Below are 19,382 nucleotides of genomic sequence, written 5' to 3' on the forward strand. Positions count from 1 at the left end.
TTTTGGAGGAGGGAGGAGGAGAATAGGTGAGGAGCTGCTCTGGGCGGCTGAGCATCCCTGTGGGACAGGCTGCAGTCACACATACAGGTCACATGTGCCCCGACAACGCAGTGAGACACACAACAACACGCTAGTTTGCAGAGCACAGCACTGCTGTCAGTTCAACATCCCCTACAAACAAACAAATGATCAAAGAAAAAGGCAAAAAATGTGAACCAGAATATACAAGTCTCAAACAAGACAAATCTTGGAGTTAAAAAGTATCAAATGGTACTGCTCAGGTGCAGGAGCTTCAAAGCCATCTGCAGGGTCTCTGGGCAGATGCCTGGGACACAAAAAGCCCAGCTTGGAAGCAGTGTCCTTCTACAAAACCAGCATGTAAGCTCCAGTTTTGTCCAAACAACACAGAGAGCAAAACTCCTTAAAGTCACCACTGTCCTTTTGCTTACCTGGACGACTGGGTATTGGTAATCCATACAATACACACCATACATAGCCAAAGATCCTCCAGCTAAAGGCCAAATGGACACAGGACTGGAAGCTTCAAACCCGAGTCTCCGTCTTTCAGCCTTGTGGGAAGGACTCTGGCAGCCCTGCGCAGTGCTTGGCTCGGGCCTCTGGGGCCACTCAGGTTGACACTAGCTCAGCTGAAAATAAAAAGGAGCTGCCTGGCTCGGCACAGCTCAGCCCCTCTCTTCTGGGATCCAGCAAGGCAGCGCTCAACCATAGGCGGCGGAGGCTCCTAAAATTAGAAATCCTCTACTGAAAACGGCCCTGCAAGCCTCGACTTAGGAGTGTCCTGCGATTCCCGGGCAGCAAACAGAGCAACTGCCAGGAAGAGGGGGACACAGGATCTTTGCAGCCACTGCTGCCAGGGATAGGAGGAAGCAAACAGCATTTAGGATCTGAAAAGAGCATATGTTCTGGGCTCTAGGTGCGTCAGAGGGAACACTCCCAATCCAGGACAGGGAAAAACATATGGGACTGTTCCTCCCCCACCACCATACCCTTCTTGCTGTCCTCTGCAGGGACAGGTGCTGGGATTAGCATAGTAAAACCCTTTGGTGTCAGGGAAGGAGGGAGGGAGAGGGGAGAAGTCACAGTGATATCTCTAACTGAAGGGATCTCTTTCACAAGGGAGTGTGTGCCCGTATCATTTAACGCTTCTCCCTCCCTCCCTAGCTGAGGCAAGCAGGGACAGCTGCCGGAACCGGGGGGAGCTGGGCCCTGGAATGGCCCCCACTGCCCCAGCCTTGGGCCGCTGGGTTGTCCCCCTCAGCTGTTCTAGTCAAACTGGGGGCAGCGAGGGGGATTAACTCTGTCACATGGGACAGCGAGCAGCAGGGAGAAGGGGGCAAGGCTGGGCAGGGCCAGTTGTTGTGCCCATTTTAGGAAGCTCATCCTCCTCATTCCCAGGGAGGAATCTGCTCCCTGACCGACAGGGACAGATGGGGAGCTGCTCGGCCGGCAGGCTCACCCCAGCAGCCTCACATGCCAGCCACGTTACCAGACATCCGAGGGCCTGCTGCTGATTTTTAGAAGATACACCATGGCCAGAGGGAGCATTGAGGGGGCCTGACCTCCCATAACAAATTGCATGATGTTTCACCCATCACTACCAAAAAGCCATACCAAGTTTTTTGTAGTGATGGGTGGACACTGGACCAAACCTGGGTTCTCAAAGGGTTAACAGCCTAAGCCCACAAAAGATTCCCACCTTCCTCCAAAGGATAGCAGGGATAAAACCCCTCCCTCTGAGGTTTCAAAAATAAACACGCTACAGTGATCAAATCCAAGAAGGGCTAGCCAAATTTCCCCCCGCCACACACCATTTTAAATGCATAAAGTCAGGGGGTTTTTGCATTTCTAATCTTTAACTTTTCTGTAGTGCTGCTGTGCACCACTAAACAGCTCCCTCAGCCTAGCTCCAGGGCAGCTGCCTTTCTATTTTCACTCATAATTTCCTCCCCCTCAGAAAGAGTTAAACTTGAGATTTACTTTTCTTCAGGAGTTAAATATGTGGATCGTTATCTAGTACAATTTGCATACACAAACCCTTGTCATTCAGGTAAAGGGTGCCTAATTCACAGCCCTCAACCCCCTCAGGCCAGCAGGACAGCTCTTGGCTCATCCTCTGCTCCCACTGCCCTTTCTTTCTGAGAGCCTCAGGAAAGGACAGCTATGAGCTGGGTGAGTGCTCATAGCAGCTGTCGCCCACTCTCATCATCTTTCCTAGAGCCACAGGGCCACTCCTTCCTTACAAAAGGAGCATGACCAATTTGGGGAGTAAAAAGCATGCCATTTTCTACATCTAAAATAAATAAATAAATAAATAAATAAATAAATAAATAAATAAATAAATAAAAGTTTCTATAGCCATTGTTTCTGTGTGAAGATTCACACAGACAAAGAAATTAGTTGCCCATAAATGGGAATGCCCCTATGTTTCTAGATCTCTTCACTGGGGAAAAAGGATGAGGCTCCCACAATGAACTTCCATCTCATTCTGCCTTTGGCCAATTTATTTCACTCCAAACAAACCCAAACCAGCTCACCATTATGCCCCTTCCTCCTCACCAGAGGGCTTTTTGGCTGCCTCTCAGCACTCCCTGCATGCCCTGCCTGGGGGCACAGATAGAATCTGGTTTCCTCTGAACGACCAATACTTTTTTATTTCCTTCTCTTTTCTGTAACTACATGTTCAAAAGGTGCCTGCCCTTCATTCTTTTGCATAGCTCATTACCATGCACTCAAGCAATTTAGTATCTCCAATAAAATCTTTTTATGAAAAGGCATTAATTTATACAAAGCCAAAGACTTTTCCACAGCCTGTTTTTGCTACTTCATATTACTGCCCGAGTTTTTAAAACCAAATCCCTAACTAAGTTAAAAACCTTACATTTATTTCACAATCCAGTTCTTGTCATTTCCAGCCAGGCCTCAGGGGAATAAAACATGTCCAAATCCTAGTACAGGTATCTTCCTATCTATAAATACGCATCAAATGGGCAAAACAAAACAAGGAAGGGGAGCATCACCTAAGCTCCTCCGCTGTTTTAACTACAGATCCAATAAAACTGCGATGCTTTGAAGTTTTTGATGCAAACTTAAATACTGTGACCTAACCAGCATTAAGATATTAATGTGATACTTTGGTAAAAAAGCATCGCATTTCTTGTGTCCCTCAGGCAAATAAATGACAAAAGCTAGTTTTAAACTCATATGTGCCAAGGTGCACACAGCAGGACTTTACTGACCAGTAATAAACCACTGAATTTTCTGCAAGAGTGGCCACAGGGGCTGGTTTACTACTGCACACTGACTTGCAACAAATATTAGTCAAATATAAGAGGGCGCTGCACTCCATAATTCTGTTTCGGGATAATAGTCCAACTACATTACCATGCAACCTACTATGCCCATGCATTTCCAGTAACACAAGTTAGGTAAGGTAACTGTTATAAAATCATAGCCTTGTTCCTGCAGATGTTTACATATATAAATAGTTTTAAATTTACAGAAATATGAAGACTGGAAAAGATCTCCTGACACACAGAATCAGATCAACTGCTATCATACAACATCATCTTAACTCTTCATAAAATTTATCACACTGTATCTTAGAGCTGGGTTTTACAGCTACACTGCCCCAGCCAAAAGGCTGCTCTAGAATATCTGGGATTTGTGTTCTCCAGCTTAATGCTATTCCTGAGCAATTTCTGTCTTTCCATTGTTCCTGTGCCAGTAGTGTCCTACGGCTTAGCTGTATTTTCTCTTTCCCTTACAATTAACCTTCCTCCTGTATTCCCTCACTAACCATCCAAACAAGCAGCTGTTGCAGTCTTCTGTCACATGACAGGCTGGCGATGCCCCAACCTCTAGAAGCATGTTCTTGCACCTGATCTAGCCTGTGCTCATCTTTATTTTTAAAGACATCACCCAGAACAACATCAGCTCTGTTTCACATTTCCAGCACTAAACTGCATCTTCTCTAGTCTCATTATTAGTACTTTCCTCTGTAGCACCACATCAGATGCTGTAGAACCTGTCTATAGTAAGAGACGTCATCCCACTATGTCAAACACACATTATCAAGGTAAGAAAAGTGGTTATCTTAAAAACAGACAGGCTGATAAGGCACAACCCAGTTTTAATGGACTTGTGTTGCCTTTTATCACATTCTTTATTTTTATCCAAGCCTTTAATTAATATTTGTGTGCCAGCATGCAGCTGAGGTTACTTTACTCAGCTCATTCCCCACCAGCAATAGGTCTATTCCACTTCCTGTTCTCCATATGACAGCACTCCTATTTGATAGATTAAAACTTCTATCAGATCTGCAACTGCATGAACCAGTTCTTTCACTCTCAGGAATAGGCACCCCCCCTTCCTCAGGCAACCCTGCTTCCCAGCCCAGCCTACCTGCACTAACTAACATCTTGGAAATGTCCAGTGTGGCTGCTTCTACGGTGGGTTCATGCCCATTACCAATACTGCCCTTGCTCCCAAGATCAACTCTACTAAAAACAGCAAAGACTGGTTCAATTCTGTGACCGCAAGAGCATCCTTATTAACTACCTTATTCTCAACACTAAGTGGCCCCACCTCCTCCCTTCTCTCTAATTGTATTTTGAGAAACTGTCACCCATTTCCTTAGCAACACTTTTAAGGTTTAATTCAGCCTGATTTTTGGCAGTTCTTATTTCATCTCTACTGATTTTAAAGGCACAGCAATCTCTGCTGATAAATTCTCTTTTGTAAATTTGCTTCTTTTTTCACCTAACAGCCTTTATAAGGTTAGGCTAAAGTTTCTTCTTAAAAGATTTTCCCCTTTACATATACCATCACTAATTTGTATCCAAAGTGCCTCTGAAAAAGAAATTTAAAAAACATCTCAATCAATCAAAAAAAAGACCACCAACCCCAAACCACACCATTCAGGGCTGCACTGACTTCATTAAATATATTGCTTCATGTATCAAAGCTTATATCATGATCATCCCATCCAAAGGTGGGGAGATGGAGGCTCCTAAACAGCTTGTTTTCCTGTAAAAGTCATAGCACCAACAATCCACTCACTGTGTCAACAACAGGTGATGATGATACAATGACAAAATCTTTTGATCTGATGAATATTAGCAGCATTTGTTCTCCAAGATGTATCTGAGAAATTAAAGTTTCTCATACTAATATTTACCTCTCTAATGGTATTGGGAATAGTATAATTTTCAAGCCTCAAGTTTCTATCTGAATCCAATCCTATGAGGGATTACAGCAGACTCACAGTACTTCCCCTGGGACCTCTTTTACCATTCTTCCCCACATCAATTTGACCAGAAACAAATCCCACATTATCAGTATTACTCTGCTTTCTTCTTTACAGTCTACTGCATACAATACAGCCTATCACCTTTTACATCTACCCTATCTGAACCACACATAATCTTGAAAGCATGTTAAAGCCATGATTACTATTCTTGCAGATTGATATTATCCCTATAATATCCAGTTTCATGTTCTGCACCAGTAGCTCTGGTTCCCCTATTTATTATTTCGAATGCCAGAGTCTACCAAAAAAAAAAAAGGAACAACAAAAACAAAACAAAACAAAAAAAAAAAAAAAAAAAAAAAAAAAAAAAAAAAAAAAAAAAAAAAAAAAAAAAAAAAAAAAACCAAAAAAAAAACAAACCAAACCACTCTGATGTCTGTTCATTTATTGATCACACAGCTCCCAACTCTCTTAACTATCACCCATCTTGTTACTGCTGATCTTTATTATTCTTTTAATAACATTTAATTTAGTTTTTTCCAGCTTCTACCTACCCATCATTCTTTCTACAGATACTGTTCTACATGCCACTGTAGCAGCATTTACTTAATTTTCCCCTTTCTGTGTACTAAGCAAGGCATGGAGATTACACAAGTTTTTCCCTGTGTTCTCAAAACCCAGTACTTTGCTTCACGTGCACTGCTCTCCTTGATGTCTGGAGACAAAGGAATATTTTTGGGAAATGCCAGGACCACAGCCCTGGGCTTTGCTTTACCTGCTTTGTTCAGACTGTTTATAGCAAGCATGTTAAGTCACAATTACAAGTCCAGCTATAAGAACATAATATAGCCATAATCTCATGATGCTTGAAGTGCAGCCACAGAAGTTCCAGACACTTAACACTTTTTTTTTTTTTTTTTTTTTGTAATTGCTAAAAACTGTGGTAGTGTGGGGACACAGTAATACAGCATGGAATCTGAGATATTTCCATGATATATAACAATTCCCCCACATTGATCTTTACTAAGGAACTACACCAACAGTTTCATTTTACGAACTACATTTATAAATCTTTTGCATAATTTTCTGGTCTCCAGACAAATTAATCCAAGCCTTATCTAGTTACTCCCACTAAAGGGCTCTTACCTCTGCTGAATCTAACTCTTCATCGCTAGAAGCCTGGCTGATGCTCTTCCTCTCACCCACCAAAAATGGCATCTTTAACAATTAGCCAATCACTACATCTGCTAAACTGGGTCATCAGGGATCTGATGAGCAGCTTACAATATGTCTCTGCTTTTAAAAGACTGATGTAAATGTAGGAAACATGCCAGCAAGCAAGGATGCATTTTCTGGCTGGGTATGCACTGATTTCCATAGCAGCTAAATAGATCAAGCAGCTCAGCCAGTTCATACTAGTGTTAGACAAACAGCACCAAGATGACATCAACAGAGCTGCAAGAGATCCCCATTTTGCACCAAAGCAGGTCCCATGCCCCAAGCACAAAGGTGGCTTTTGCTCACTCCAGGTGAGAATTTATACTGGAAAGTCCCCATTCCTCTCTCTAGGGCTACGTTTATTGCTTGTTTGCTGGAATGGATGTAATGTTTTTCCAAGAGACGTGTGATTTTCCTTTTTCTTCACAGATTCAGTATCACCAATGACTAGAAAATTTACTTATGGTCTAGGTGTTGTTCTGACCCTGGAATCATAAGAGATTCAAGTGGGGAGGACATAAATGTAAGCAGAGCACGCACAGGAAAGCTCAATATTCCAAAATGGCATGCAGAAGCAAATATGACCACACATGGGTGACGGCAGAAACTGGATTTTTCTCACGTTTCAGAAACCTGCCAGTTTTACATAGATGTCCTGATCTCAAGACAAGAAGATTTGGTGGTGGATCAGCTATGCAGGTGAGTGAATAACTCAGCACCCAGCCAGTGCCTTCTCTGCAAGTGAAACATACTAAGTAAGCAAATGTCACAGATCAGGAACTAGATGCACTAAAGCAGAAATTAAATCAGCAGTTCTGGGGGATGTGGAGTAGCAGCAAACCAAAGTGTGTTGGATTAGCATAATAAGGACATCATAGGAAAGAATTTGAATGGGTTGGGGTAAAGCCATAGGAGCCATTTCTTGCCTGAAACCCTATCTGATTACTGAATCCTCATGTTCATTAGGATTAATAGTCCAAAAACACATTAGCACAAATGAAATTACCAAAAATACACTTTGAATCCAAGAAAAGTAAAAGCCCCCTGGCAAAAGGCCCAAGGAACCCAAAACTAAAGGAATGAGCAAAAATGTAAAGCAGCAAGGATTGCCCCATCATATCCACTGCTTCTGCCGAAGACGTACTTCAGGCAGACAACCGAACTTCAGTCACTGCATATGCAGTTCTCATGGAGAAAATGCACAAATAAAAAAAAAAAAAAAAAAAAAAAAAAAAAAACAAGGAAGAGAAAAAAACCCAAAAAAAAAAAATTCCAAAGATACTACTTAATAAAACTGGAGCTCTGAAATAGGTCCTGGTCATGTCTTTTCTCCTGTGAGTTCCAGAGATCTCCCTTTTCCATGTTTTTCTGCCACACACTCTCCATTTGCAAGGCAATTCACTTAAGAGTGATAGAGTTTGTTTGCATGTGCCACTACCACTCTAAACACTCTCCAACCAAGCTCCACAGTCCTGAAACTGATCTAAAGTGGCTTAAGAGCAGAAATGATGCACATCCTAAACTGTGGACATAAGATACCTGCATCCTGTTACTGCCTTTGGGTCTTCACTGCATCATCTACACATAGCTGTTACATATTAATGGTTTGTCTAGACTGGAAAACTAGAACAGTTTTAAAAAACAATTACAAATACACAACATAAGAGGAGAACAGGTCAGAATTAGAAGTCATTACTTCTTAACTACCGCTTATTTTCAAAGTCTCAACTAACTCTGCTTTAGGGAACGACATGGAAAAAGGAGGCTGAACAATAACACGAAGTCAGTCTGCTAAAGGAGCATATTGCAATACCTCTGTCTGCTGGGCAATTGGCACTTTTTGTTTTGTTCAACTTTCTTACAGCCATCCAGTAGAATGGTAACATTAGCAAACTTCAGAAACCTATATATCAAAGGGGACTCATGAAATCACACGACTGGATCTTCTTCAACCAGAAACCAAACTCTTCCAACACCCAGCCTACACTGTCACAGCTGTCAAGAGAGACAGACAAACACTCTTGATCCTAAAGTTAAGACTTCTGTAGGCAGAGTCTTCCTTAAGCTGGAAGTACAGATCCTGCCCAGATAATTTCAGCTGTCAGACAAGGACTCATATTAATTCAGGTGAAAGTTAGATTGCCCAAAGTCGATCTCTGAAATTACTACAAAGGAAAAATGTAAGGCAGCGATGAACATTCATCTGAAGTTTGAAAAATCCCCTGTCAAAACACTGTGTTCCCAGAACTGAGGTTTTATTCATGACACTAACGAGCTGGCTCTCATCAAGGCAGCTTTAACAGAACAATAACTCACAAGAATCTATTAGTGATTAAGTTGCAAAATAAACCTGCCAGTAGTCTTGATACACCAGCAGCATATAGAAGACATAACTTCAGCCTTCCTTTCTACCCCAATCCAGTGCTTTACACGCATTACAGAACATGTTTCAATTATAAAATCTTTAGACAACACCAGAATACCTGAATATAACATGCAGCAAGTCTACAAGAAGCTTCTAATAACAGATGGGCTCCATTGCCTTAGTTATTACCAAAGGCTCAGTATCAATATAACAGGGGGAAAAGAAAGTATACACAGACTTCCCAGAAAAAAATTATCTGCGTCTTAGGTCTGGGCCTTCTTTCAAGGAGAATTCTAAATACTTGGCACTGCTTTAGGAAGCAAATAAGTATACTTCTGGGCTAAGACACTTGGTAATGAAGGTGATTGTATCACAGCTTTCTTCAGGGACCACTTATATATGCACTGATCTTGGTAATGCTACATGTCCATCAAAATGCTTTTTGCTCGTTACATGAGAAACAAAAAGGTGTCCAGATGCAGAATTTCAACATCAAAGAAGACAAGGAGTTTTCTCTTGGTAGTTTAGACATTACATGACAGCCACACTGCCTTTGTATATTCCTTTGGGGGTAGTGGACAAAGAGGAAGCAAAAAGAATAGAGTGAAGGCAGTTTTCCTTCACTTCAGAGGCTGTTCCAGAACCTCAGTCAGAGAAAAGCTTTGCCCATTCTGTCTCTCACAGTCCCACTTGGTTCACTTAACAAGCAGCAGCAGTTCAATTAGTTGATCCTTAAGGGGACAACAGGGAGATCCGAAAAAGAAAGATTTGACTCTTCTAGAAATAGAGCAGCTTAAGTCTGAGCATTTCTTCAGATCTATGCTAAGCTTACAAAAATTAAGGTTAATTCCTTAATTAAAGAACCACCTTCCTAAGAATAAATATTATTAAAAGTCACCAGATGGTAGTATCAGACATACTCTCATGAAGTATTTTTAATTGAATGAATCACAAACTAGGGCTGGACCACACTGACGATTCCCTGCAGTGTAAGCACAGCTCTGCCATTACCTCAGACCCACCAGCAAGCGGCCACGTGGGGCTGTTGGAAATGCCACATGCATTCCCAATCTAGCCCAGCAAACGGCTCATGGGATAAGCCACTTCCAACAAGGGTTTGAGCCAACACGTTCTACCCCGCCTTTGCCTGGGGTGAAGGGAGAACATGATCAACCATGGCAGAGCATTTCAGAACATGGCTGTGTGTCTTACTCATCTAGCTGAGCACTTGCTTCCTAGCAGAGACGGTTTTGGTATGGACTTTCCTCCCCACATCGCCCCCCAGCTTATCAAATTGCTTCCACGTGACAAACTAAAATAGAATAAGGTACTTGTTCCAAGTTAACGAGTGGCCACACAATAAATTATGCTAGTATGAACTTAAATTTATCCCTACTTTAGAGTGCTATGGCTTCCCAGCTACACAAACAAAAGCAGAATTTGGGGGAAAGGTTTTCTGGGACAGCAGCATTCTGCTGTTCCAACACAGGAGAAAAGCACTCCCTGCCCAGCTTGGTGCAATAAGAATAGCAGAGCAGCTGCCCACACCCCATAACTGTGTAAGCAAGAGACAAAACACATCAAAAATACTAAATAAATCCTTAATTGAATTAAAGTAAGAGAGAAATAGACAGCACTGTCTATGCGTGATAGCTGAGTTTGAGACTGTATTACTGGCAGGAACTGAGGAATTGGAGAACATCAGGCAGGCAGGACCTTTAGCTGCCACAACAGCAGGTCACCAAATAAATCTCAGGAAGTCATCTGGAAACAGTTCCAGCAGATCAGTACACAAAATATGACACTTTCAGCATAAATCTGCAAAGATAATTTCATGATAGAATTACATCTGTCCATTAATTTCTGGAGGCCTCAGTTCAAAATCTTGCCCACCTGCTCAGCTTTAGATGATGAATCCTGTTTTTTCCCCATTCACATTTAAAAAAAAAAAATTAAAGATCCCAAAGTCAGGCAACTCAAAAGAGATTCAAGAGCAAAATACCAGAAGTGCTGCAGTTAAGAGTTTGGTGCATTTGCTGAGTGCACAGAAGGGATCCAGAAATAGCATGCAAAGCTGAGGTCTGGCAAAAATGATGCAGTTTACCCTGAAAGAGGAGAGTCAAGACAGGCTAAATGAATGGTGACAGCAGCAAGTCATGCTTTAATGTAGGGGGTGGACTCCAGGGACTACTCATCTGGAGGCAGAGGTGCTAGTTACTGCTGCGTCCCTTCTCCAGTGCTTTCAGTGGAGAAGTATAAGGCTGTGGTGGAGAACAGAAAGAGGCATGTTAAGACTGTGCCAGCTCAGAGGCAAGAAGTAGTCTTCACATCACTTTCTGCCTCAGACTAAGACAAAAATAGTAAAAGGCAGCAAACAGCTACATTTTGACTGGGATTTTTGAAACCTATCTAGTTTTGAGAAAGCAAGAGAGAAAAATTCTGGAAATCTTTTTATTCTCACACAGAGTCCCAGGACATGGGCACAGAGGTCTGCCATGGGCACATAAGATAACTGCCACCCACACTTCTCCCCAAGAGCCAGAAGAACAGAATAAAGAGCAACATGGCTCAGTCCAAAGCCTTTTCCTGCAGGCTAGTTGCAACTCCCAGTAAGTTCTAAAACAAGCCACAGCAGCTGAAATCCCTGGGCAACAACCACTGAGGGCTTGCTCTGGTTCCACTATCTGTACGATCAAGATACCTGCTCTTCCATCAGCTTTCTGCGACCTCTACCAAAAAAAAAAAAAAAATTAAAAAAAGAAAATATCACTCATGTTCATTCACCCTAATCTGCCCACACTATCTGCATTCTCTGTCCCAAAACCACAATGCCATCGAGATGGCTTCCTGGCTCCCATGAAAACCCCTATCTCTGCCTTCTCTCACTATCAAGAAATCTTCACCAAAGACCTGGCTCATGTTCTCTGCACAACTCTCCAGTTACTCTGCAGTGAGACTACTCTCACTTTGTGGTTAACAGGACTACTAAGGCAAAAATTAACTGCAACCCCTCTGCATTATCAGCTGGGATATCAGCAGCACTCAACCTTCAGCCTCTGCAGCTTTACAGGTCTCTTAGCATGAATTTAAAAGAACCACTTATCTCAGGCTAGAGATTCATGCGTAGGCCACAGTTAAAGTAGGGCAATACTTAAGCTGCATCTCAAGCTCACATTGTAATGAAGCAAAAGCAGCAACTTCAAGCTCTGAAGGGGCACAGCAGGCACACTCCTGAAACTGCTCTGAACTAGACAGCTTCTGAGAAACTTGTGTGAATCTTAAAAATCTAATACAGCTCGACAGTGTGCAACCTGTTTTAGCAGGCAGATCCAGCTGCAGCATCATCTTTCACATACATTACCAGGTTCTCAGTACAGTACTGAGAATGAGACCCTATTCTGCAGCATAGGAATGTAGGAGATGTGCAAACACTGTAGGAAACAAATTTCAGAATGGCATATTGCCAACACCTCTGGACAAATAGAAGAAAAACCATCACTGCCACCCAAATGCCCCAAGATTGTCAGCAACAGAACAGGAAAATGTGTAACTGCCATCAAGACAAAAACAAAGAAAATGACAGTCACTTTTCAAAAGGAAAAACACCCTTGTTTTCTTCACATTCTCTTCCAGGCTTACCCTCTTTGTAATTATGGGACAGAGGTAATAACAGCCACTGAAAGTCCAGCTGTCACATTTTGATAATTCAGTGAATGCCCACACAGATCTAATTACCCCAGCCAGTCTACATGCCTGAGACCTCATGTGGCCACAGTCATTCCTCAGCCTTGCCGTGACAGAAGTTTTGGAGAGTGGAAGCAACAGCAGTGCTAGGATGATCAGATGTTTTTTAGAGTGACCAAGGTTAAAGTATATGGACAAGAAGAAGGGAAACAGCTGCTCTAGACCTAGAGACAACAGAATGCTTAAAAACCTTGAAAAATAATTAAACTAACTAATGAGCCATAGTTAGCAAAGGAACCACAGGTCAAGGCAGATACAATTCCTCAGCGAGAGGAGAGGTGAAGAAGGGGAGAAGCCCTCCCATGATGGGACAGAGAGGAATCAAGTTTGCAGCTCCACAACAGAACTGTGGCAAGGAGAGGAAAAAGGGATATATCAAGACAAGAAGTGATTTATTCTTAAGTTTCAGGGCTGGAATAAGTAGCAGATGATGAACAAAAGGGAACATCTGTGGTGGATGCAGACAGGAGACAGAAGTGGGATGGCAATGCCACAGGGTTTGTTTTGTTATTGGTTTTGTTTGTTTTAAAAGGAAGTTAATAGAAAAACACCAGCAGCTTAAAATGCTCCGAGCATACAGCCTGCCACTCCTCCTAGGTTATAACAAAAATTCCTGTCTTGTAATGAGAAGGGCTTCTTGGGATCCAGCAGCCCTCCGACTCTTCACCCCCAGCTGGGGGGCCGAGGGGGTTCCCGTATCAGCGGCTCAGCAGCGCGGAGCTCCCCACGCTGGCACCGGCCGCCTGCCCAATTCAGACCTGTAATCTCCCTCGACTTTGATTTAATGCAGCAATTACTGGTAATGTGGTTTGAAGGAGATAAATGCCCAGTACAGGGCTGGCTGGCACTGACGCTCATTTTGCTCATGATGCAGGAACAGTTTTAATTAAAATCCCCTTTATGATAAAGGAGCTGCTTGACTGGATGTTTCTGTGCAGCCCTGATACGGAGCCTCCTCCAAAGCGGATTAGAAATCAAAGTTTCCCTCTTCTCGCTACTGGCAACACACAAAAATAGGGAACACTGTCACCATGTCACCCCTCTACAATTTCCTTAACCCTAGAAGTGCTGGGAAAATGCCCACGTTTCCTTAAAAGCAATTGTTACTTCCTTGCCATGGCTCTAAGTGTTTTTCTAAAACTAAGCACAAGGGCTGATTCAACTGGAATAAATACATCCATAGAGTTCATCCTCTGTGATCCAAACCTGGTTTCCCCTCTATCTGGCTTAAAAGGAAATCACCTTGCCTACTTCTATACCAGACCCACACCCTACAGCCTGCATTCTAGCAAGGAGAGATATCAGCCCCATAGTGCTCTGGTAAGGTGGTGGGAAATCAGAATTTGGCTGAAAGGCTGGAAAAGTAGAAGCTTCTGCTGGGGGAGGCAGAGCAGCATGGACAGGGGAGAGAAAAGGAGCAACACTGCAAGATAAAGGCATAAAATTTGGCAGAGCAGTCAAGATCCCAGCACAGACATGTTCCAAAAATTATCTGTCAGCTCTTGATCGAGTTACAGCAAATGTAGGTGCAATTTTGGGTTGGTTTTCTTCTTTACACTATAGGAAATAACAGAGATGAATACATTAAGCACTGCTAGTTTCTATTGCAAGTGCCAGGAGCAGATTGTCACAGTGAGAAATTGGCCTTGTGCATTACACAGAAAAGGCAGCACTGGGTTTGGAGGCCTGCAGACAGTACAATGTGACGATAAAGAGCCTCAAGTCTGAATGCACATTATTCCTCTCCTCAAGCCACCCAACCACATATAAACATAAAAAGGTTGATTTAAGCAGCTGAATTTCTCTGTGACCTTCAGAAGGGTCTGTGGGCCATGGGACTACCCAGGCCCTGACACAGGTTCCAGTCTTCTCAGAGCATGTGCCTCATCATCTGAGCAGTGCTCCATCTTCCCTGAAATTGTCTTCTCCTCCAATGATGGGATTCTGCTCCAGAAACCCTTTTTCTTTAACATAAGAAAGCAATTTCAAAGTGGCTGTCATGTTCCATGATTCCCCACCCGCTTCAGACAGCACAGTATCAAACAACAGATGAAAAAAAAAGGAAACTCCTGACAGAACCAGGAGGGATTCAACACAACAGCATAACCAGCTGACTTCACAGGAGACTGAAGCAGCAGACACCAGACCACCAAATACACTGCTATGAATGATGAAACCAGCCTTCAGGAGAACCTTGCTCCTCAACAGGATGAGCAAAGGGTAAAAACATCAAGTCAGAGACAGCAACACGAAGATTTACTGTGGTTTTGCTGGTACACAAGGGAAAAAAATGAAACCAAAAAAGGCCTGGTATAATTAACAAGATTAAAGGGGGATTTAGGATCAGGACAGAAAAGCAATGGGCCAGATTGATCCTTACAGGATTAAAGCTGGAATCCTACTAAGAGTCCAGTGGTTGAGAGATCAACGCAGTGTAATGGGATTAAATCAACATCAGCTTTTGTTTTTACACAACTGAACCACCAGCGCCTGTATTTTTACTGCTTCAGATAAGCAGCAGAAAAGTTGACTGATACCCACAAACAACCAGGGCACAGGCAGTCAAGCACTTTCCCTTTGGCTCTCTCAGGCAGAAGAGCAATAGGCAATGCCACTTTCAGAAATAAAGAACAAAAAAAAAAACTTGGTTTATTACAAATTGTCCAAAAAGCCAAGAAAGCTGAGGATCTACCAAAGTCTGTGTTCTGGCCAGCCCCACACTAACTGGTATCAAGTGTGATGGGATCACCCCAGGCCTGATGGATGGGGAAGGCAGGAGGACAGTCCCAGCTGCAATCAGACATGCTGCCAGTGGGCAATTAGATTTTGATATTGTCTCTTGCTGGCAAGGAACAAAGGATGCAGTATACTCTGCAGAACATATCAGCAAACACATTTAAGACAAATTGTCGCATGTCCCCATTGCACAACAATATCCAAGAATTACAAAAGTGAAAAAAGCCTCTTTCAGCATGTATCATTTGCATTACAGCTGGTGCAACACATGCAGGCCAGCTGCACTTCTGTTCCCCTGCCCCGAAATTTCCAAAGCTTGTCGGTAATTTGAGTTGGTAGCAAGGGGGAGGGGAAGAGGGAAACAGGACAAGGCCAGATATTCTTTCTAGATATGTAAGCTATTTTTAAAGTTTTTAATTCTTGTAGGAGAGAAAGCCACGCATATTTAAATGAGAGGGTATCCATCACCACCACATTTGGCTGAAAAGGGAAGGGGTGTTTATTGCACACCTGTTTGCAACAGCTTAACAGCTGCATTGAAGACGACATTCCTTATGCAAGGAAAAAGCATTAAAGGATCTCATATTTCTACAGCACTTCTCAGTCCAAAAGGTGTTTAAAAACAGCAGTTACATACACACACTGTATACATTCCACCCAAATTTCTTCTGCAGAAGAAAATTTTCCCCAACACTAAAATATAAAAATGCCAAAACCACCCATTTCTTAAAAGATGTCCCACCCATTTCTTAAAAGATGTCACAGTCAGTAGCCTCACCTACACTGAATAGTCTTCTCCTTTTCAGCTGGTTGGTCCAAAAAAAGTAATCGCCATTCACTGCTCCTCCTTACTCAAGCAGCAGCCAAAATCCCAGTGTAATAAATCAGGAGGAGGGGGAGGGAAAATAGCTGGAACGACTGCTGGATCCAACAGGCCTCAGAGCAAATCTGCTCTGCAGTGCTGCTGAGATGGTCCCCAGGGAGATATGCACCCCACTTATGCTGCACCTTCCTGAGAGATTTTTTATCCTTACTCACAAGGATTCTCCATGCAAAAGGTATGTAATGGATGCAAGGAGACATCACCATCATGACCGAGGGTGGAATGAAAAAGACCATTACAACAAAAATGAAAAGTGAAAAAATAGGAACAGGCAGTTCACACTGCACATTTTCTATCTTCTAGCCACGTATACATATTTGAATTCCAGCATTTTTCTGCATTTAAACTTTGTTTCAACACTAGATGATTTATAAATTATAAAAAAAATGTACACAGAAATGTTCTAGTATCATTCTATGCCAGCTCCTTAAATATCATGAATAATAATCCCTAAGAATATCTTAAAAAATTGTCATCTGGTCAAAATATTTTCACTTCATTATTGTCTTATGTCCAAGATTCAATCAGAGCATTGTGTGGGGGACAGCATCTTTCATTTGAGGCAGGAGAAAAACTAACTGCCTTCGCCCTGGATTCAGCTTCAGACCCAAGGACCATCTGGTAAAAAATCAGCCAGCGCATTGTGCAGGCACTATATTAGTCATGAGACACAGGACTCTGAGAACAATGAAACCTAAATTTAAGGGACAGACGAAGGAAACTTAATTACTTGTTTAAGCTTCTTCACAGCTTTGAGGAATCTTTAACATTTTTAGCAAAAGAATTTAGCACTGGAGGGCACAAAGCACATCCTCAATGGATTTCTTAATTTTCTGCAAGCCTGTTTTCACTTCCAGTGTGGAACTATCTGCACTGCTCCACCAGCAGAGCTTGCCTCTCCAGTGCATGGCTGCAGGATGAATCACATCGCCTTGGGTATGGGGTACCATCCACAGCTGTGGTACTGCAGATACAGACTGCAGTTCCTTCTCCAAGCTGACAACTCCATACAGACAATGTTTTTTCTGACCCCTCTACATCACTCAAGTTCCTGCTGTACCCAGTAGCCCTTGCTGAACTATGAAGAGATCTTTTCCAGCTAATTGCATAAGCTGTCCAACCATACTTTTGGTTAAGCATGCGCACATACACAGTTGCTACCCTAGTGACTGCTTAGAGCTGTGGCAAAAAAGCCACCCCAATTCAGGTCCACTCAGAGACCTTTCCTATAACATTGCCATTACCTTGGGGGTTAGGACAGCTCTGGTAGACTGGAAAGCTGGGTGCAGAGAGACCTAATGAGGTTCAACAAGGGCAAGTGCAGGGTCTTGCATCTGGGGAGGAACAACCCCAAGTGCCAGTACAGGACCTACTAGAGACCAGTTCTGCAGGGAAAGACCTGGGACTCTTGGTGGATGACAACCTGCCCATGAGTCAGCAGCGTGCCCTCACAGCCAGGAGGGCCAGTGGTATCCTGAAGTGCATCAGAAAAACTGTGGCCAGCATGTCAAGGGAGCTGACCATCCCCCTCCTACCTGGTCCTAGTGAGGCCACACCTGGAGTGCTGTACCCAGTTCTGGGCTCCACGTTTCAAGAAAGACAAGGAGATACCACAGAGGGTTCAGCAGACACTACAATGATGAGTCTGGACCATCTTGTATGAGGACAGACTTCAGGAGCTGTGCCTGTTTAGTCTGGAGAAGAGACAACTGAGAGAGGATCTCCTTAACAAATTTAAGTATCTCAAAGGTGGGTGCCAAGAGGTTGTTCCCAGACTCTTTCTGGTGGTGCCCAGCGACAGGATGAGGAGCAATGGCCATAAACTAAAACACAGGAAGTTCCACCTCAGGATGAACAAGAACTTCTTTACACTGAGAGTGGCAGAACATTGGAACAGGCTGCCCAGGGTGGTTATGGAGTCTTGCTCTCTGGAGACATTCAAAATCATCTGGACATCTTCCTATGTCACCTACTTTAAGTGATTCTGCATTACCAGAGAGATTGGACTAGATGATCTCCAGAGGACCTTTCCAAGCCTAAGAATTCTATGATTCTGTGAAAACAGTAAAGTTCCATCACTAATGGAATTAAGATTAGCAAATAAGTACCATGGGAAGTGCAGGAAACACAGATGTTCAGCCTGTAATTGCTATTATCTGCACTCTTCCTCAAGCTTTCAGCTGGTAATCACAAAGGCTGAGGTGTATTCTCTCCTTACTCTCTTCCAGTTTATTCTCTTCCTTCCAAGATAAACAGGCTGTTTTGTGAAAAACTAATTTAAACAGGACCCAGCCCCTGTCAGTCTTCCAAGACTTGGACAGGCTCACAGCAAACAGAGTCCCCTGTGCTCACCACTGTTTGGACAGGTGGGATTACAGCAGTCAGGCAGAAGAGCCACTGGAGAAATGCACCAACTAAGCAAGGCTACATCCCGCTACTTCTTTTGTTTAGACTCATCAGAGAAGGGAATTCCGGAACATGATGGCCATGTGCTGTACACCTGATTTACACAAAACTGGATAAAATCACTGTAGCCTACAGAACTGATCCTGAATCTTTGTCTTCTGAAGCCAGTAGCTTAATTTGAAATACCTTCTCTTTTTGAACTGCACTGGGCTTTCTTGTCTCAGTAGTGACCTCGGCATCTTCCGAGATTACAGGCTTGCAGGAACACAGAATTGGACAAGATCACCTGGATTATCAACTCTAGTCCTCTAATAACACAGGCAGTCACATTATATAATCTCTTTCATACACTCTTCTTTCTCTGTTTCCTAAATCTCCAAAGCCTGTATAAAACCCTAGATGCAAATAGATGCAAGTTGCTTTGTCACACAAAGCCCCAGAGGAACGCAATGCAGACATCCCCAACCCATCTGTGCACAGAGCAGCTCAAGTGTGGAAGCAGTATAACCATGTTCATGAGGTGCTGCACCAAAGTTAATAAACCTTATCGAGCAGCAGAACTCATTACCTCAGCTGCAGCGCTGGACAAACATAACTATATTACTTCTGGATTCAAGCTGCTACGTATGCATGCCACAGCATGGCACCACAGGGACTTGCAGGCTGGGGAATCAGCTTACAGGCTACTAGCTCGAGGATTTTCGCATGAGCTCCATTTTATGATTTTCCAGGGCTTTTCTGCTCCAGAGCAAGAATCCAAA

At 43.0% G+C, this 19,382-nt stretch overlaps 1 protein-coding gene across 27 annotated transcripts in view; it reads right to left on the reverse strand.

Annotated features, from left to right (window-relative positions):
* Nucleotides 1–19,382, reverse strand: part of RBFOX2 (RNA binding fox-1 homolog 2) — a 165,514-nt gene that overhangs the window by 84,376 nt on the left and 61,756 nt on the right. Inside the window, exon 1 of one of the 27 annotated variants that reach the window (XM_041481544.1) lies at nucleotides 450–989. The exons of the other annotated variants lie outside the window; for them this stretch is intronic. Coding sequence (XP_041337478.1) covers nucleotides 450–494 — 45 coding nt within the window. The 5' untranslated portion in view covers nucleotides 495–989. Of the gene's footprint in view, nucleotides 1–449; nucleotides 990–19,382 lie in introns of those variants that run through there. 27 annotated transcript variants of the gene reach the window in all.

Source organism: Pyrgilauda ruficollis, unplaced genomic scaffold (assembly GCF_017590135.1).
Source record: "Pyrgilauda ruficollis isolate IOZ18807 unplaced genomic scaffold, ASM1759013v1 scaffold56, whole genome shotgun sequence".
Classification (NCBI taxonomy): Eukaryota; Metazoa; Chordata; class Aves; order Passeriformes; family Passeridae; genus Pyrgilauda; species Pyrgilauda ruficollis.